Source organism: Balaenoptera physalus, assembly GCF_965194825.1.
Source record: "Balaenoptera physalus genome assembly, chromosome: 4".
NCBI lineage: Eukaryota > Metazoa > Chordata > Mammalia > Artiodactyla > Balaenopteridae > Balaenoptera > Balaenoptera physalus.
In genome coordinates this window covers 90,016,451-90,037,211 of record NC_138891.1, presented here as the reverse complement: position 1 = coordinate 90,037,211, position 20,761 = coordinate 90,016,451, and the positions used below count along the sequence as shown (strand labels likewise).

Below are 20,761 nucleotides of genomic sequence, written 5' to 3'. Positions count from 1 at the left end.
ATAAATTTATTTATTTTTGGCTGCGTTGGGTGTTTGTTGGTGCGACGGCCTTTCTCTAGTTGCGGAGAGCAGGGGCTACTCTTCGTTGCGGTGCGCAGGCTTCTCATTGTGCAGAGAATGGGCTCTAGAGCGAAGGCTCAGTGGTTGTGGCACACGGGCTTAGCTGCTCCACGGCATGTGGGATCTTCCCCAGCCAGGGCTCAAACCCGTGTTCCCTGCTTTCGCAGGCAGATTCTTAACCACTGCACCACCAGGGAAGCCCCTTCAGCGTGCTTTAATGTTTTCCTAATGAAGGTCTGGAGGAGAAAGGGGAAATTTATGACTTCTCTTCAGGAAACATGCAAGCAAGAAGAGAGTGAAGCGATATTTAAAGTATCTAAAGGAAAAAAAACACAGAATTTTATGTTTGGCAAAATTATCCTTCAAAAGTGAAGAAGAAATACTTTCTCAGACAAAAACTGAGGGCATTGGTCACCCGTAGATCTGTCTCGCAAGAAATGTTAGAAAATTTTCAGAGGAGGGTGAGGAAAGTGAGTGGAAGGTCTGGAGAAGTTTCCCAAGAGGCGGCAGCAAGAGGCTGCTGTCACTGGATCTTACCCACTTCTTATGTCACCGCGGGACCGTCGCGAAGTCCACAGGCTTCCGCATGACCCGAGCACTCTCACTACCGGCGCAGCCAAGTCGGCGTGCGCCGCCCAGTAATTCCGACCGGCACCGCAACGGGAGCCGTGCAGGTTCCGGAGAGGTGGTGCGCCCCACACCGGACGTAAAGGGGAGAGGACCACGGCTCACTCTCGCCTGGGGCTCCGCCCACAGATACATCTCAGGTGCAAACCCCGCCCAGCCAGGGATCTTTTGAAGGATCTTTTGCACAGAAAGCTGGCTCTGCTGGGATGCTTGGACTTGGGAGAGACTGTAAAGGTCCCTAATCCGGTTGGGGTTTCAGGGAGGATCGGGAGCTGAGTACTTCAAGAGTTATCTAGGCAAAAGGGGGACGGGAAGGGCTTCCCTGGGTACTGTGGTTGAGAATCTGCCTGCCTATGCAGGGGACACGGGTTCGAGCCCTGGTCTGGGAAGATCCCACATGCCGCGGAGCGGCGGTGGCCCATGAGCCGCAATTACTGAGCCTGCGCGTCTGGAGCCTGTGCTCTGCAACAAGAGAGGCCGCGATAGTGAGAGGCCCGCGCACCGCGATGAAGAGTGGCCCCCCACTTGCTGCAACTAGAGAAAGCCCTCGCACAGAAACGAAGACCCAACACAGCCAAAATAAAAATAAATTAATTAATATTTTAAAAAAATTAACTTTGCATTCAAACTTTGTGTTAAACCACATATTTTAAAAAAAAACAAAAAACGGGACGGGAAGAGCCTTCTGGGCAGAAATTGTACGGAGAAAGGTCTTGAGGTAGAGAAAAAGGAGGCTAGACTTGTAGGCAGAGGCAGATTTATAGTGAAGCTAATGAAGCTTAAGTTTCAGAACCTGTCATTTGCACTACCCCTTTCAAGGCTCGGTACCTAATTTTTGCATCAGTTTTCTCAAAGAGGGCCTCCCGAATTGTGTAAGGTTTAGACGCCACAAAACTTGACTCCACATAGGGAGCCAGTGGAAAAGAGGGACATGATCAGATAATTGTTTATAAAAATGATCATCTGATAGCCGATGATCGGAGTAGGTAGGAGTAAGGCGAGGACATCAGATGAGAGAAGGTAATGGTCTGGATTAATGTGGTGGCAGTGAAGATGGAGAGGAGAGAATGGATTCCACTTACAGTTAAGAGAGAGAAGTGCAGGACTTGACTGATTGGCCCTATCTAAAACGGTACCATACTACACCACCAGTTAATAGCTGTCCTTTTGCCCTGTTTTATTCTTTTGACTTATTACCACCTGATATGTATTTTATTTTCTTTTAGTCGGTTAAATAATTTTCAAAAGGTTGAAAACATATCTCTTATAAAAATATAAAATGAACACATGACAAAGATTTTATTCATCATAATAAACTACTCATCCATTATTATCTTAAATTATGAGGGAACCAGTAAGTTGGTAGGTAAGACTTGTTCAAATGAGAATTTGAGTTTCAGAGATTTAGATTATCAGCCAAAGGAATACTGAAATGAATTTGCTAATAGTTGCAAAAATACTAATATCCTATGAAGCAAAAAACTGTAATTCTGGGAGTTATTTCTTCTACCAGATGGAAATGAATTCCATCTCTACTAGACAAAATCCATTTGCATTACTAGGAATAGGAAGTATTTGCATTGTTCTCAGACAAGAATTATTTGCATTGCTATCAGTTTTCTACAAGTTAGCCTCTACCCCTACAAAGTTGTAAGATAGCTTAGTCAATATAAAGTCAATCAAAGGTATACCCCAGCACTACAATGAAAGATCACCCAGTAATCCTCTTCTGCCCATTTACAAGTTCTGGACAATTTTTCTGGACATGTCTACCCTCACTAGAATGTAAAATTTAAAAGAACAAGGAATTTGTTTAATTCATTGTTGAGTTATGAGCACCTAAAACTGTATATGGTACATAGCTCTCAATAAATATATATTGAATGAGTGAGTGAAAGATGAGAAAGTAGGGATATGAGTGTAAACAATTTCTTCAAGAAGTTTGTTACAAGGACCTAGCAATTTTAAGGTGGAAGGAGGTATATGTATAGAGAAAGGCCTTTTTTAAAAAAGTTCAAAGACATTTAAATCCAGATAAGGATACAATGAAGAGAGAGTGAATACACCGGAGAGGAGGTATCCTTTACAAAGGCTTTCACCAAATATGGAGTGTCAGGACCAGAGCCACAATCTCCCTAGGAAGGGCCCCTTCCCACTCCAAGCCTCTAAAAATTGGGGGAACAAGAGAGAGAGGGTTGGACTAGATCAACTATTCTCAACCGTTTTGGTCTTGGAACTCCTTCACACTCTTAAACATTATTGAGAATTATTGAGATTTTGTTTGTCTATCAATATTTGCCAGATTAGACATTAAAACTGAGTAACTTTTGAAAATATTTTTTCACTAAAAATAATAAACCCATTACATGTTAACATAAATATCTTTATGGAAAATAATATATTTTCATAAAAGAAATTTAGTCAGAAGAGTAACATTGTTTTACGAATCTCTTGCAAATTAATGTCTGGCTTAATAAACCTGGATTCTTTAAAAAAAATCTTCAGAAAGTATATGATATAGGTCAGAAACTCAGCTCTAAAGAAGAGTTCTAGAGAAGTCAAAGGAGATAAAATCTTTTATTTTTCTTATTCCTAATTGATCTAACATATGTTTGTTCAAAATAAATAAATGGATAAATAAAATGAATGACAGCAATGTTATAAGGGAGAAGTAGGAGTTGGAAATACTATATTACAAGGTACTTGCAATACTCGTGAATTGCTATATTGTTATTTGAAAAAGAGCCTGGGGACTTCCCTGGTGGCACAGTGGTTAAGAATCCCCCTGCTGGGCTTCCCTGGTGGCGCAGTGGTTGAGAATCTGCCTGCCAATGCAGGGGACACGGGTTCGAGCCCTGGTCTGGGAAGATCCCACATGCCGCAGAACAGCTGGGCCCGTGAGCCACAATTACTGAGCCTGCGCGTCTGGAGCCTGTGCTCCGCGACAGGAGAGGCTGCGACAGTGAGAGGTCCGCGCACCGCGATGAAGAGTAGCCCCCGCTTGCCACAACTAGAGAAAGCCCTCGCACAGAAACGAAGACCCAACACAGCCATAAATAAAATAAATAAATAAAATTAAAAAAAAAAAAAAAAAAAAGAATCCTCCTGCCAATGCAGGGGACATGGGTTTGAGCCCTGGTCCAGGAAGATCCCACATGCCACGGATCAACTAAGCCCGTGTGCCACAACTACTGAGCCTGCGCTCTAGAGCCCGCAAGCTACAACTACTGAGCCTGTGTGCCACAACTACTGAAGCCCGCGCACCTAGAGCCCATGCTCTGCAGCAAGAGAAGCCACCGCAATGAGAAGCCCGCGCACCGCAGCAAAGAGTAGCCCCTGCTCGCCGCAACTAGAGAAAGCCCACACGCAGCAGCAAAGACCCAACGTAGCCAAAAATAAATAATAAATTCACTTTTTAAAAAAGACTTATATTTAAAAAAGAAAAGAGGGGCTTCCCTGGTGGTGCAGTTGTTGAGAGTCTGCCTGCCAATGCAGGGGACACGGGTTCAAGCCCTGGTCTGGGAAGATCCCACATGCCGCAGAGCGACTAGGCCCGTGAGCCACAATTGCTGAGCCTGCGCGTCTGGAGCCTGTGCTCCGCAACAAGAGAGGCCGCGATAGTAAGAGGCCCGTGCACCACGATGAAGAGTGGCCCCCACTTGCCACAACTAGAGAAAGCCCTCGCACAGAAACGAAGACCCAACACAGCCATAAATAAAATAAATAAATAAAAGTTAAAAAAAAAAAGGCTTTACTTTAAAAAAAATAAAAAGAAAAAAGAAAAGAAAAGAAAAAGAACTTGATTGCTAGTAACCATAGCAAACTCAAGGGCAAGCACACACAAAGAAAAAACAGTAGTGAAAGTGTAATTGATATACAGGAGAGGGGAAAAAAATGGAGTCCTATAAAACGTTCAACTAAAATGAGAAGGAAAAGAGGGGAAGACAAAAAAATTCAAAAAGAGGGTGATGAAAACAAATATAGATCTTAATCCATCTATATCAATCATGTGGAACATCAATTTTCTAAATATACTAATTAATCCAGAAAAATTAACAAAAAGAAGCCACCGCAATGAGAAGCCCGCGCACCGCAACAAAGAGTAACCCTCACTTGCCGCAACTAAAGAAAGCCTGTGTGCAGCAACGAAGACCCAACGCAGCCAAAAATAAATAAATAAAATAATTAAATTTATTTAAAAAATAAATAAGATAGAATGGCCAAAATCCAAAGCACTGACAACCCCAAATGCTAGTGAGGATGTGGAGCAGAAGGGACTCTCATTCATTGCTGGTGGGAATGCAAAACGGTACAGCCATTTTGGAAGATAGTTTAGCAGTTTCTTACAAAACTAAACATACTCTTATGATTCAGAAATCATGTTCCTTGATATTTATCCAAATGAGTTGAAAATGTATGCTCACACAAAAACCTGCACACAAATGTTTATAGCAGCTTTATTCATACTTGCCAAAATTTGGAAGCAACCAAGGTGGCCTTCAATATGTGAATGGATAAATTATGGTACATCCAAACAATGGAGTATTCAGCATTAAAAAGTGGGCAATCCAGCCATGAAAAAACATGAAAGAATTTTAAATACATTTTCTGTTGTGAAAGAAGTCAATCTGAAAAGGCTACTGTATGATTCCAACTGTATGACATTCTGTAAAGAGGCAAAGCTATGGCGACAGGAAGAAGATCAGTGGCCTGGAGTTGGGGGGGAGAAAGTATTAAATAGGTGGAGCACAGAACATTTTTATAGCACAGTGAACCTATTTTGTATGACACTAAAATGATGAGTATGTCATTATACACTGGTCAAAACCCACAGACTGTACAAACAAAGAATGAACCCTAATATAAGCTATGGGCTTTGGGTGACAATGATGGGTCAATGTAGGTTCAACAACTGTGCCACTTGGGTGCAGGATGTTGATAGTAGAGGAAATGGGGTGGGGAGGAGGGGTGGTATTTGAGAATTCTGTACTTTCTGCTCAATTTTTCTGAAAGCTTAAAACTGCTAAAAAAACAAAAATTTATTAACTAAAATAAAACCAAATTACATTCTATATAGCTAGTACTTGAAGCAGCAGTAACAATCACTTTTTGGTAAACCTAAGTACAGAATCCAGACATTCCCATCTGTACTTAAAGCATCAGACAACATTGAGGATGGCGAGGACAGAGCATAGCAATCATTGGGATGCAAGTCACTTTAACTGTGGGCTCTCCATCATTTATCTTTTTGTTTTTTTCATGATTACTAGTAAGGAGATTGAATCATAATCAAAGACTTCCCAACAAACAAAAGTCCAGGACTAGATGGCTTCACTGGTGTATTCTAACAAACATTTTTTTATATTGAGGTAAAATTGGTATATAATGTTATGTTACAGGTGTACAACATAGTAATTCGATATTTGGGTACACTACAAAACTGATATAAGTCTAGTTACCATCATTACCATACAATTACCCCCCTTCACACATTTCACCCACACCCCACCCCTTCCCCTCCATGAACCATTTATTTTTTATTAAGACATGGCCCATCTAAAACCAATGATGTTGGTATGTCCAAACCAGGTTTTTTCCTCTTCCCCATTGCAATTAATTTTTTCATAATTTTCTTATTCCTATAAAGCAAGTCAGAAAAAAATTTTGGAAAATGGTTAGAATAAGATAGACCATTACATACCAATCCCTTGAAAATGACCAATAAAATGAGGAATACCCTTCTGGAGTTTGTGAGTAGTTTGCCCCACCACCCAAGGATGGTGGGTAAAAAGATTTTATGTAGTAAGCAAAGGAACAACATTGTCCACTTAATATCAGAGCTCCTATTCTCTAAACTACAATTGGTTCTACTTCCTTTATCTTTATAATCTCCCTTTCCTCCTCACAGCTTCTCCCCACATCCCCTCTCTGTTCACACACACTCTTGGTATTTCCATTAAAACTTAAAAAGAAGAAACACAGGAGGGAAGGAAGGAAGGAAGGAAGGGAAGACACAAACAAGCTCCTTTGATATTACTGCCTCAACTAACTGCTATCTCCTCTAGCCCAGGTAGTAGAGATCATCAATATGACCTGTTCCTAGTTCTTCACATGCTCTGCTCCAACTATCACCCGACCCTCTCAACATACTCTCAAAAAGGCCGCCAATGGTGTACCAAATTGACATTCCCAGCAACACTGCATTAACCATAATCTTACACGGCCATCTCACTACCAACTATTTCCTTCTGAAACTCTTGACCCATTGCTTTTTTTCTCATTTACCTCCCAACCTCTAACTGCACTTTTTCAGTCTTCATTGCTCACCTGCCATCAATAAGCTGATTCTCTTTTAAGGTTCTTCTGCAGTCCCTTCTAATTCTTACATATTCTTATGTTCAATTTGCATGTTAATGACTCCCAAAGATGTTTCTCTCTAACCCATACTTCTCTGAATACTAGACCCATGTGAAGCATGTCCCATGTATCATTCTTTGCCCTTGAACTGAACTTCTGCCTTTCCTCTAATAAGATAGCATTCTGTTCTCTATACTCCTGCAACTCTTACATTTGTCCCATTCCGCTTCAAATTCTTTGCCAAGGTCATAAATTACATCTTTCCAGAATTATTATAGTAATCTCTTACCCTCCAATTTAGTCTCTGTCACAAGATTTCAATCTACTTTCTTAAAAAACAAGAAAACCTCAGGACTTCCCTGGTGGTCCAGTGGTTAAGAATCTGCCTTCCAGTGTAGGTGATGCAGGATCGATCCCTGTTCTGGGAACTGAGATCCCACATGCCACGGGGCAATGAAGCCCACATGCTCTAGAGCCTGCGTGCCACACCTACTGAGTCTGCACGCTCTGGAGCCCATGTGCTACAACTACTAAGCCCGCACGCCACAGCTAGAAAGAATCCCACGTGCCACGACAAAGAGCCCGCGCACCACAATGAAAGATCCCGCATGCCACAATGAAGAGCCTGTGTGCTGCAGCTAAGACTTGACGCAGCCAAATAAATAAATAAATAAATAAATATTTTAAAAATATATAACTATAAAAAAATAAAAATAAAAACCTAATTTCCCTTCACACCCATCTTGCATCACCTCCATCCAATTCTATCACCAAAAGCTGAATTTTGTGCTCATGAGTTCCACATCTATATAAAACCTAAGGCACTGCTTATGTGTATGCACAATGTGTATTTCCTTGAGTGGAGAAGATGGTGTTATCATTATTTTTCTCAAAGAAATCTATGTCCCAAAAGTGACTGAGAAACTATGACCCACAGGATAATACGAGACCTTTAATATAGATACAAAACCTTCAATAGTCTGCTCCTTTCCTTCCCAGACTTATTTGTCAATATAAGCTTCAATCATATTGGCCTATTTGCAATCTCTAAGCAGGTCACATTCTTCCATTTCCATGTATTGGTAGGGGCTGTTTCGACTACCAAAATGCCCAATTTTTTACTTTCTAACTGGTAAACTCTTCCTCAGTACATGTAAGCCCTTCTGAAGTTTCCCTAAGTCACTGCAATATAGGTACTTTCCAGATAGTTTCATAGCATCTCTTACTCATTTTCATCTCAGCATGCTACATGGGTTTTGTTTTACTAATTTTTGTATCCCCAGCTAAGTATCTGACATACGGTAAGAACCTAATTTTTTCTTTCTTAAAACAGATCTCTCTAAAATTGAGGCAGTTAAGGTCTTAACTTGTCAGCTACCTTGTTAAGGTTGCTAAGAAGAAGCCACGTTTATCTGAGTTCTAATCCTCTGCTAAATTATTTTTGCTTCCTATTTTTGCCTGATCTATATGGCAAATTAAGAAAACAGCATGTTTGCCCTCTGCCTTCTCCTACTAAAGTTTTCAGAAACCCATCTAGACATCTATTGTTCTGGGTGTCATATTTAGAAAGATACTTAAGGATTACCTCTTAGCACATTCAGGACATAACATGTTATCTTCTAGGTCTGGGGATGGGAAAGTGCAGGCAGGTAACATGAAGAGAGAGATCATCCTCCTGGGAGTGTTAGGCACCCAGGTCTGACCTGCATGGAACTGCAAGCGAACCCAACCTTCTGTGTCTGCCAAGAGTGGTCTGCCATGGACCACACACCACCGGACACCTAGGCAAGGAAAAAGAAGCAAATATAAACTGCTATGATCAGGTAACAGTACCCCAATCCAATCCCTCAGTGAATCACTCTTGAATCAACTGACTGAGAAGCATGAAAAATGTAGACCAAAAGACACTGTAATCTAACTTCACAAACTACATAGCACAGAGGACAATAACAATTAACTTTTGGAAACCTTGCTTTGTGTCCAGGATTTTGTTAAGTGACTTACATGTATTAATACATTTATTCTTAAGAACATTATTAATATTTACCTTCTATTTACTTTTCTTATTTACAGGTGAAGTAAGTGAAGCTTACAGTGTTAAAATGTCATAATTTTCCCAGAACCAAAACAAGGATCTAGGTATTCTGATTCACAGCCAATTTGCCTAACCATTACATTGTACTGCCTCAACTATAGAAAACAGGCAAAAGGATCTTTTTTTAAAAGTCTAAGGAACAATCTAATTGGGGAGATGGGATATTTGAGAGACAACAGAGTAGTGAGTCCTATAGATATCAAGTGTCTGGAATTGAGAGAAAGGAGCAATCACTGTAGGCTTAAATATCTATAAAATCTCCCCAGTCAGACTGTAAAATAAGAGTAGAGATTACCACGCTCTTGGATTGGAAGAATTAATATTATTTAAATGGCCATACTACACAAAGCAATCTACAGATTTAACATGATCCCTATCAAATAACCCATGACTTTTCACAGAACTAAAAAAATAATCCTACAGTTTATTGAACCATAAAAGACCCAGAATTGTCAAAGCAATCCTGAGGAAAAAGAACAAAGTAGGAGGCATAACCCTCCCAGACTTCAGATAACACTACAAAGCTGCAGTAATCAAAACAGCATGGTATTGGCACAAAAACAGACATATGGATCAATGGAACAGAATAGAGAGCCCAGAAATAAACACACACACTATGCTCAATTAATCTTTGACAAAGAAGGCAAGAATATACAATAGAGAAAAGACATCCTCTTCGGCAAATGCTGTTGGAAAAGTTGGACAGGTGAATGTAAATCAATGAAGTTAGAACACATACACCATACACAAAAATAAACTCAAAATGGCTTAAAGACTTAAATATAAGACATGATACTATAAGAGAACATAGGCAAAACATTCTCTGACATAAATTGTAGCAGTGTTTTCTTAGGTCAGTCTCCCAAGGCAAAAAAAATAAAAGCAAAAATAAATAAATGGGACCTAATCAAACTTACAAGCTTTTGTACAGCAAAGAAAACCATAAACAAACAAACAAACAAAAACCTTATGAACTGGGAGAGAATATTTGCAAATGACAAGACCGCCAAAGGCTTAATTTCCAAAATATACAAACAGTTCATAACAAAAAAACAAACAACCCAGTCAAATAATGGGCAGAATACCTAAATAGACATTTCTCCAAAGAAGACGTACAGGTGGCCAACAGGCAAATGAAAAGATGCTCAATACCACTAATTATTAGAGAAATGCAAATCAAAACTACACTGAGGTACCACCTCACACCATACAGAATGGCCATCATTAAAAAGTCTACAAATAACAAATGCTGGAGAAGATGTGGAGAAAAGGGGGAACCCTCCTACACTGTTTGTGGGAAAGTGAATTGGTATAGCCACTATGGAGAACAGTACAGAGTTCCTTAAAAAACTAAAAACAGAGCTACCATGTGATCCAGCAATCCCACTCCTGGGCATATATCTGGAGAAAAACATGGTTCGAAAGAATACATGCACCCCAGTGTTCACTGCAGAGCTGTTTACAATAGTCAAGACATGGAAGCAACCTATATGTCCATTGACAGATAAAAAAGATGTGGCACATATACACAATGGAGTATTAGCCATAAAAAAAAATGAAACAATGCCATTTGCAGCAACATGGATGTACCTAGAGATTATCATACTAAGTAAGTCATTAAGAGAAAGATAAATACCATATGATATCACTTACATGTGGAATCTAAAATATGACACAAATGAACTTATCTACAAAACAGAAACAGACACACAGACATAGAGAGCACAGACTTGTGGTTGCCAAGGGGGAGGAGGTGTGAGAGGGATGGATTGGGAGTTTGAGATTAGCAGATGCAAACTATTATACACAGAATGGATAAACAACAAGGCCTTACTGTATAGCACATGGAGCTATATTCAATATCCTGTGATAAACCATAATGGGATAGAATATGAAAAAGAATGTATACATATATGTATAACTGAATCACTTTGCAGTGCAGTAGGAATTAACACAACATTGTCAATCAACTATACTTCAATAAAATAAATTTAAAAAAATAAATTTTAAAAGAGTAACTTAAAGAGTGTGGCTAGGCACACTCCTGGATACCAGTAGGTGCTTGATAACTGCTGAATGAAGAGGAACTAAAAGGATGAGTAGGGCTTCCCTGGTGACGCAGTGGTTAAGAATCCACCTGCCAATGCAGGGGACATGGGTTCGAGCCCTGGCCCGAGAAGATCCCACATGCCACGGAGCAACTAAGCTCATGCACCACAACTGCTGAGCCTGCGCTCTAGAGCCCACGAGCCACAACTTCTGAGCCTGCATGCCACAATTACTGAAGCCCACATGCCTAGAGCCCGTGCTCCGCAACAATAGAGGCCACTGCAATGAGAAGCCCACTAACCGCACCGAAGAGCAGCCCCCGCTTGCCGCATCTAGAGAAAGCCGCACATAGCAATGAAGAACCAAAGCAGCCAAAATTAAATAAATAAAATAAATAAATTCATTTTTAAAAAATTAGAAAATAAATAAAAGGATGAGTAAGTCTGGGACGCTGCTAGCTCATATGGCACATTAATGAAAATTAGAAAGAGGTGTCAGCTTTGGGGAAGCAGGTCTCCAGAGACAGCTTCGTGGCTGGACAGTGCTTTTGAACATTAGTAAAAGGTGCCCATTTTTCCTCACATAAGGGAGTACAGCTGGGGGAGCAGACAGTAGGCCAGTTTCAGCTCCCAGTCTTTTTGTTGGCTGGGTTCTTTGTGTAGTGAACAATGTGCCTTACCACACAGGTCAGTCCTGAATAAAAGAGGATCCAGAGACTTCCCTGGTGGCTCAGCGGTTAAGAATCTGCCTGCCAATGCCGGGGACACTGGTTTGATCCCTGGTCCAGGAAGATCTCACGTGCCTTGGAGCAACTAAACCTGTGCACCACAACTACTGAAGCCCGTGCACCTAGAGCCCATGCTCTGCAGCAGGAGAAGCCTGCGCATTGCCACAAAGAGTAGCCCCGGATCGCAGCAACTGGAGGGCGCCTGCCCGCAGCAACGAAGACCCAACGCAGCCAAAAATAAATTAATTAATTAATAATAAAAAAAAAGAGGATCCAGAACACCTCTGGAAATGGGGTGGAGAGAGGAAAAGAATTCAAGCCACAAAAGAGAATGACTTTGTGCTGGCCTGAGGTAGGGTCTGATGGAAATGAAAACAGAAATATCAAAGAGTGGAGCAGGAATTGGAGAAAGATGGGGCTAAGTTATTCTCGAGATTTCTCAAGAGGACAGAGGCCCCAAATATTTTAATTATTATTGCCTACTTTTAGGATACCAAGTTGTATTTCATAAGCCTCACAATCATTCTATGAAGTAGAATAGTTGAAATCTTCATTTTATAAATCAGGATACCAGGGTTTACGCTGAGTAACTTGCCAGTGTCACATACCTAGGAAGTGGTAAGACGAGGGTTTGAACCATGGTCATTTTAATTAATTCTTCCAATCCAAGAGAAAGGGGAAGACCTCAGGCTGTGGCTGACCACATTACCAGGTTATGCTTTCTTCCCACCTGGGATCTGTGCTTAGTGATGAGAAAGTGTCCCCACTCAGCCACCTGGCTCAGAGAGCCATTCAGGCAAAACTTGGCTATCTATCAATCACAAGATAAGCCCTCTATGAACCTAACATCCCATCTGCAGATATTTTAACTAATGCTTTCCCTTTAACTACCGTCAGTATTGGACTAATAAAAGTGTGCCTTCTTTCTCTGGCATGGTAACCATTCTTTAAGTTTGATCTTACCGGAAGCTTGCGGCAGAAAGGACTCAACAGAGGTAGGCAGGGGACGTGAATTTACAGCCTTAGATTGAACGGCTCTTGCAGCAATTCTTGACCATGCTGCCAACATGGCTGCCTGAGCTGAAGTTATCACTTCAACCATGTTAGTCCTTTCCTCATTCTCACTCATCTTCTTTTTCTGAACACTTGCTCTCTTGGTCACAACCTTGTGTTTCCCTGGAGATGACTGCAATCTGGCCTCCCGTGATGATTCAGGAATATACTGCAAATGGAATTCACGATGAGTATGCAGTGAAACGTCACTGCCCCAAGGACATTTGGGTTGATTTTATCATTCTTCATACATTGACCTGTGTATGTCAGTGTGGGAAGGGTTTAGGAATGTTAGTTCCCTCAGAGCAGTGGTTCTCAACTGGGAGAAATTTTGATTGTCAAAACTGTGTATAGGGGGAGGGAGATCACTGACACATTGTGGGTAGAATCCATGGATATTTAGGCTACTAAACATCCTAAAATGCACAGGACAAGCCCCAGGACAAAAAGAAATTAATTGGCCCGAAATGTCAATTGTCTTGGTTGAGAAACCTTGCCACCATATAGAGATGGTGGAGAGGAGGAAAAATTGACAATCAGAACTTAATCACCACACTCCTCACTCACCTGATCTTTTTCAGGATAAGCATGTTTCTGTAGTCTCAGATAAACCTCTATTTTCTAAGGAAATTAAGAAGGGAAATAAAAATTAAAAGCTGCAGACTTCCCTGGTGGCACAGTGGTTAAGAATCTGCCTGCCAATGCAGGGGACACGGGTTCGATCCCTGGTCCGGGAAGGTCCCACATGCCGTGGAGCAACTAAGCCCCTGCACCACAACTACTGAGCCTGTGCTCTAGAGCCCCAGGGCCACAACTACTGAAGTCCACATGCCACAACTACTGAAGCCTGCGCACCTAGAGCCCATACTCCGCAACAAGAGAAGCCACCATAGTGAGAAGCCTGTGCACCACAACGAAGACCCCAAAATTAATTAATTAATTAATTTAAAATTAATTAATTGATTGGTTGGTTGATTTAAAAAATTAAAAGCTGGCAGAGCTCCCATACTTGTTCCAAGCACCAGAGATTCCCACCAGTGCACTCACCTGACCATCGGTACTCAAATTAAGTTGTTGGCACCATTTCCGCAAAGTGTCCCGACTCACGTTGTTAATTGGAGGCAATATGGTTGGCAAGGGATAAACTGGTTTACTACAACTAGATTTTGGGCAAGCTTTGAACTGTTCATCTGTTTGAGGAGGATGAACTAAGAAGAGAACCAAAGTAGTAATAATGTAATATTTGTAGATTCTTTAAAATTTTACGAAGTTCTCACTTATTTCTCATAACCCAATTTGTACATATACATATCAACTATTTTTCCTCATCTTACAAATAAGGTAATAGATTCAGGAGTTAAAGGACTTGCCCAAGATCACACCACCATTAAAATGGCAGACCTGGGACTCAAATACACATTTTCAAATTCTAAATTCCACTTTATTTACACTACATATAGCAACCTGCTTTTTGCAGCCATAAACAACCACCTGGATAGAACATTATATTGGATTGCTCCTCCAAAATGTCTAGATGTTGGAGCACAAAATATCTGTCCCTACAGAAATAATTAAAACCACCCCATCCAACAATGGTCCTCCATTCTGTCAACCTGCCTCATTTGTCTCTACAGAGAAAATGTACCTTGTCTCACATCACTTTGCTTAGCTTAACTTATCACTGTCTACTTTATCTGGAAGTCCTCGTTATTTGCCCCCAAAATAAAATCATTCTGAAAATACTTATTCAATGCCTTCATATGAAGCCCTGATACAAAGGGTCATGATATTAAGAGCCGCTAGATATTTGATCAGTAATTGCTCACCAAGCAAAAGACTAGATGCTTTTCAAAATGATTTAGTCTCCCAAATACCATCTGATCTTATATGTGGAATCTAAAAAGGCTGAACTCAGGAACGGAGAGTAGATTGGTGGTTGCCAGGAATTGGGAGTAGGGGAAATGGGAAGATGTTGATCAAAGGGTACAAATTTTCAGTTATGAGTAAGTTCTAGGGATCTAATGTATAGCATGGTGACTACAGTTAATACTATAATGTATGCTTAAAAATTGAGAAGAGAGTAAATCTTAAAATGTTCTCACCACAGTGGGGGAAAAGGTAACTGTGTGAGGTGATGGATGTGTTAATTAACCTCATTTTGGTAATCATTTTGCAATATATATGTACATCAATCATCACCCTGTACACCTTAAAATTACACCATGTTTTATGTGTCAATTGTATCTCAAAAAAGCTCGAAATAAAAGAAAAAGAAAAAGCTCGGAATGATTTGGTTTTCATAAGAAGTATGTAAAAATGGAAAGAAGATTGAGCTTCATGGGTTGGGAATTTGAGCTCACATCTAGCTGCCCCATGAGGTCATGCTCTGTCCAAAGCACTCCACATGCCTAGTTTTTGTGTCTTTTTAAAAGCAGGACAGTAATGGTGCTTAGCAAATAAGCAGTATAGTATGAGAGTTTGAGAAATCTTCTACCACAGATGATCAAGGTGAGATTTAAGCTGGGTGTTGCATAGTTAAAGGACAGGGGAAGAAGAATCTTACTTTTCCTGGGCTTCCAGAGCTGGAGGAGCAGCAAACTGAGCTCACCCTGTTGTTCTCATACCTTGATCGTCTGGACTCAGTGACTCCACTTTGACTTCTGAAGTTGAAGAAACACTTGGTTCCGTTTGATGGTCTTCAACAATTTCCTCATTAACTGGAATCAATGTAAGAACCATATTTTCTTCACCCAAGACCTCTTCAAAGAGATTCTGGAAAAGCAATGGTCAATCACTGATTCTCATTTAATGCTGTACCACTAAAATGTTTACTTTCATGGCACAACTAATGAATAAGAGAAGCCAATAGCTGGATGGAAAGACTGAGATTCCCTGAATTTGATATTGATTCACAGGCCCTTTATTAGATGAGAAAAACAACAAGGAAATGGGCAAAAGCAGATTTACATGTGGATGATAAGAGGAAATGAAAGCATAGATCTTGGGTTTGGGGAAACCATTTCCTTCATGGCCTTCCTCTCCATCAGTTAAAACACCAAATACTTTCATTTTATCTCCTAAATCTGTGTAGAAGGTGTTTCTGCCTTTTCATCTTCTGTTGTGTGATTCAAGTTATCATCAACCCTCACCGGCAGGAGTAGTAATCTCCTGTTATTCCAATCCATTCTGGCTCCTTTCTGCAGACTGCTCTCCTGCTTGTTTAAAATACTTCAGTTAAAAGACAAAACTCCCTGGTGTAGCCTATAAATTCTTGAACAGCCGGGCCCCTGCCTGCCTTTCCAGCTTCAGAGCCCTGAGCTTTCTGAGCTTCAGCCATACCAACCTTGTTTCAGCCCCACGACCTGAGGGGAGCAAATGTATCTGTCTTAACTCTCCATTGCTATCGCAGGGCTTACACAGTGCCCAGCACAGAGTGGACACTCAGTGTTCTTTTAACAATTTCATGAATGAAAGATAAAGTGGATAGGTAGGAAGGAACTGATATTTACTGGTTTTGTACAGTCCACATGCACTGTGCTAGGTAGGAGCTTTTTGTATTTCTCATTTAATCCTATAACATACTTGTAGTAATTTATTAGTTTTCATATTTTAGAAATTAGGCAACTGAGGCTCAGAAATTAAATGACCGATAACATAGAGTCACATATGCTTAAGTTTCTAGCTTTTCCTCTCCAATCCAAGGGTGAATAAACTCCATTCCAGCTCAATTGTAATATTCTCTTCTCTGAACAGCTAAGTGGATCCGATGCGGCCACGCCCGTCCCCCCACCCCCGCCGCCGCTCCGCCCGCCGCTCCGCCCCCGGTTTAAATCTCTTCAAAGACTTCCCCTTGCTCTGCACTTCAGCTTGCAAAAGGGATTTTGCATTTATACACCACTTTTTCAAAGCACTCCAGGAAACACTTCACTGGTCAGCTTAAAAAAAAAAAAGGACATTATTGGGAGAGTATTATTCCACTCAAGAGGTAAGCAGCTATATGACTTGCCCATAATCATATACTTCATATTGGCCAATTCAGTTCTCTAGCCCGGTATAGTGGCCCCTGCAAATACCTATGAAACCTACTCAATTTATTTTCTCCTCTAGTCCAGGACTACCCAAGCCTAGTCAGGAAACCCTTTGGTACCAAGGCCATTGGGAGTAGGTTTGCTTCTTATTCCTGGGGGAAATAAACCAACTAGTAACGTCACTTTCTGACCTTATCCGCGTTACCCTTTTCCCTTTCTTTTTACGGCAGCTCTCCATTTCTTTACCGTTTTATCTTGCCCAGCTACAACATGTCTTTCTACAAAATAAATATCTTACTTTGAACTAGGAACAGAAATATTTAGTTTCTCCTTTTTTACTTTCACCCAAGTTGTATACCGCAATCACATGAAAGAAAAGTAATAATTTGCTTGCAAAGGGGGGAGATTCTCAGATAGCGATTTCTTACATCCAGAAAGAGGGAAATATAAGTGAGCTCTAGAAAGGCTTTAAAAAGTGAATCTGTGGGAAAATAAATGAAATTCAAACCAAACTTACCTTCTCATAATTTGGCTGTGCCATTCCAAGGAACTCTCAGAGAAAGGCAGAGCCAGCGATGTTAAGGATATCTGCAATTTAAACCTCTTAACCTGAGGTTTCTAGTCCAATTTCTCCTTTTATAAGCAAATGTCTCCTACTTCCTGTTTTCCAGAAGAGCTGTTTTCCTTCCTCCTCTTTTTCCCCCTCCCTTGTTATCTGACAGTGTGATCATTTCATCAGTTTTATACCCAGGCTTGTCTATTAGGCGAGAGTTAAGTTATTGGGTAATTAATATCACTCCTGATTTTTTAAAAAATTTTTGGTTTTTATTCCTTTAAGGTGAGACTTAGGTGAAAATTGAAAATGACAAACACTTGTTGACAAGTTACAAACAAATAAACAATCTTTGTAAACAATATTGGTGATAGATTGAATGATGCTTTGTGGCGGGAATAGAAGTTCAAAGGTATTTTATAACTGATTTATGCCCATGGGTGTGTCACTCACTGGGAGATTAGATTTAGATTGTAGGGACTGGATAACATGATCTCTCCTGGATCTAGCTCTAAACACAGATTTTAAGCCTGCAATAATGGCGAGCTGAGTAGAAGGGAAAGGTTTGGCTATTCAGAATAAGAACAGCAGGAGCCAAAACACTAAGGCAAGTGATGTACTAATAAATGCAGGAGAAGGAACTGCAAAAACTTGGGAATTGCTGGGGGATAATGTTGGGGGCAGGATGTGATGAGACATGAGGCTGGAAAAGTCACAGATGTTTTCATAGGTCACTCTAAGGAGCCAGAGTTTCTAAAGGAAAATATTCACAAACAGTATGGCAACTCTGACATTCGTTGGTCTCACAATGGGCTTTCTCTTCCCCTAGGTAAATGGTCTGGTCCATCAGTCTCAGGACCCAGGGAGCCGGGGTCAGTTTAACTTAAATACTATATTATATTCAAAGTGCAAGGGCTCTGCCTCAGTTTGCTGAAGAGCTGGTTGGAAAATTAAACTATGAGACACCACCCCAGACCTTCAGAATCAGATCCTTAAGGGCAGGACCCAGAAATCTGTGCTTCAACCAGCCCTCAGGGTTGTTCTTATGCACCTAAAAGTCTGTAAACATTGGCTAGATCAGGGTGTGACCAAATGGTTTTGGATTAGGCAGATAATGCTTGGAATCCTGGCTCCTCCCTTCCAAGATGGAAACTGAATTGGCCCATAGAGATTCAGCCAAGAAAACACTCCCATCTCCCCACTTGGGTGTGGCCCCAACTTACAGGTTTTTTCTGGATGATTTAGAAGGGAGTTGACCTGGTAACCTGAACAGATTGATTCCAGTGCCTTAGGTTAAGATGGGACTTCAAGTGGGAAGACCATTCATTGTCATATTTCTTTTCTTAGCGTTTATTACAACATAATTATCTTATTTATTTTCTTGGGTTTTCCCCTCTGCTTTTTGAAAATATTATATTATGGGAAAGTTCAAACATATAAAAGCAGACAGTTCACAGTGTATACCTATATCAAATCATCACAATGTACACTTTAAACATCTTAGAATTTTGTCAATTATACCTCAATAAAGCTTAAAAAAAAGAAAAAAATAATAAAAGAAGACAGTAATATCACCAGCCCTCATGGATCCATCATCCAGCTTTGACAACTATTGACTCCCAGCCAATCTGTTTTCATCTAAACCACCACCTATTCCCCCTCCCTTGGGTTATTTTAAAAGAAATACCAGACTTCATAGCTTTCACTCATAAATTCGGGAAAAAAAAAAAGACTTTTTCTAACTATAGTTACAATATCTTTTTCTTATCTAAAAATAATTTTAAATAACTTTTTAATATTATCGCACTATTCAGTCTGTTTAAATATCCAGCAGTATTTAAATATGCAATTATCTCATACTCTCATTTTCTTGTTTTAACAATTTGTTGGAATCAGGATCCAGATAAGGGCTACACACTGTGATTAGATATGTGCCTTAATATAAAATAGATAAGGACCTACCGTATAGCACAGAGCATGCTTCTCAAAACTCTGTAATGACCTATATGGGAAAAGAATCTAAAAAACAGTGGATATGGGAATTCCCTGGCAGTCCCATGGTTAGGACTCTGCACTTCCACTGCAGGGGGCACGAGTTCAATTCCTGGTAGTGGAATTAAGATCCCGAAAGCTGTGCAGCATGGCCAAAAAAACAAAACAAAAAAGAGTGGATATATACATGTATAACTGATTCACTTTGCTGTACAACAGAAACTAACACAACATTTTAAATCAACTATACTCCAATAAAAATTTTTTTAAAAAAGGATATGTGCCTTAAATTTTCTTTTCTTTTTTTTTTTTGGCCACGCTGCACGTGGGATATTAGTTCCCTGACCAGACCAGGGATCCAACCCCGGGCCCTAGTCAGGGAGAGCACGGAGTCCTAATCACTGGACTGCCAGGGAATTCCCACCTTAAATTTTCTTTAATCTGTAAATTCTCCCTCCATCTTTTATTTTCCTCACAAATTTTGTTTTTGTTCTTGTTATTGCTTAAATAATTGTGTGAATTTCCTGTAGTTTTATATCTAGGTTTTGCTAATTTCATTTGTACTTCCACTTCAAGCTAGTCTTCTATCCTCTGCATTTATTGTAAATGGGCTTGATCAGATTCAGGAACTTCTTTTTCCTTTTCTTTTTTTTTTTAAGAACACTCTTTCCCTTTCTCTTCACTCATTTGACTCCTCATTCTTTAAACTGATTTTTAATTCAAGTATATCTGACATATAACATTGTGTAAATTTAAGGTGTACATGTTAATTTGATACATCTGTATATTGTAATACTATTGCCATTGTAGCTATAATTAGCATTCTATCCTGTTCTTTAAGTGTAAATGCCAATTTCTTGTAGTGACCCTAAAAGAGTTGACTCCTGTTATTCTCTTACTCTTCTTCTTCATAGAATTTCTTTAAATCTGTTGAAATTTTGATTGTTTAACTTCATCTCCCCAGTTAGACAGCAGGCTCCAGAGGGCAATGGTCTAACCTAGAGCATTGCACTGTATCTGGCTCAGAACAGAGGCTCAATCGATGCTGGTTATTCATTCTGCATCAGCCTCTATTCCCTGCCTCCCACACCATGCCACCAACTCCCTTTTGAGTAGATGGTCCTCTCTGTGCTGCTGAGCTAATGCATATGCTGTAAATGCTGATAACGGACTGACCTGACTCTCTCCTGTCAGACTGTGACATTGTGAAGTTCTCAGAC

At 40.3% G+C, this 20,761-nt stretch overlaps 2 protein-coding genes across 3 annotated transcripts in view; both read right to left on the bottom strand.

The window, feature by feature from the left end:
• The window catches only part of MORC1 (MORC family CW-type zinc finger 1), a 363,536-nt gene extending 359,447 nt beyond the window's left edge, over nt 1–4,089 (bottom strand). For both annotated transcript variants that reach the window (XM_082460154.1, XM_082460155.1), the window contains exon 1: nt 598–4,089. The gene's annotated coding sequence lies outside the window, so the exon portion shown is untranslated. The remainder of the gene's footprint in view (nt 1–597) is intronic.
• Nucleotides 4,090–5,130: 1,041 nt separating this feature from the next.
• DPPA2 (developmental pluripotency associated 2) lies at nt 5,131–19,818 on the bottom strand. The gene is made up of 7 exons (XM_082460245.1): nt 17,514–19,818; nt 15,593–15,740; nt 14,016–14,176; nt 13,536–13,589; nt 12,879–13,137; nt 8,630–8,825; nt 5,131–6,326 (listed from the first exon to the last, which is right to left on the bottom strand). Exons 1-7 carry the CDS (start codon nt 17,535–17,537, stop codon nt 6,218–6,220), a joined length of 951 nt encoding a protein of 316 aa, XP_082316371.1. The 5' UTR covers nt 17,538–19,818; the 3' UTR covers nt 5,131–6,217.
• Between the last annotated feature and the right edge of the window lie 943 nt (nt 19,819–20,761).

Bases quoted from the DNA above. Each gene is read 5' to 3' on its own strand.
- DPPA2 (XM_082460245.1), bottom strand. From the start codon at position 17,537: ATGGCACAGCCAAATTATGAGAAG. The intron at 14,177-15,592 runs GTATGAGAACAA...TTCTCTTCTTAG, and splicing joins ACTGAGTCCAGACGATCAAG to TTCATCCTCCTCAAACAGAT. The intron at 8,826-12,878 runs GTAAGATCAAAC...TTCCTTGCCTAG, and splicing joins CTTTCTGCCGCAAGCTTCCG to GTGTCCGGTGGTGTGTGGTC.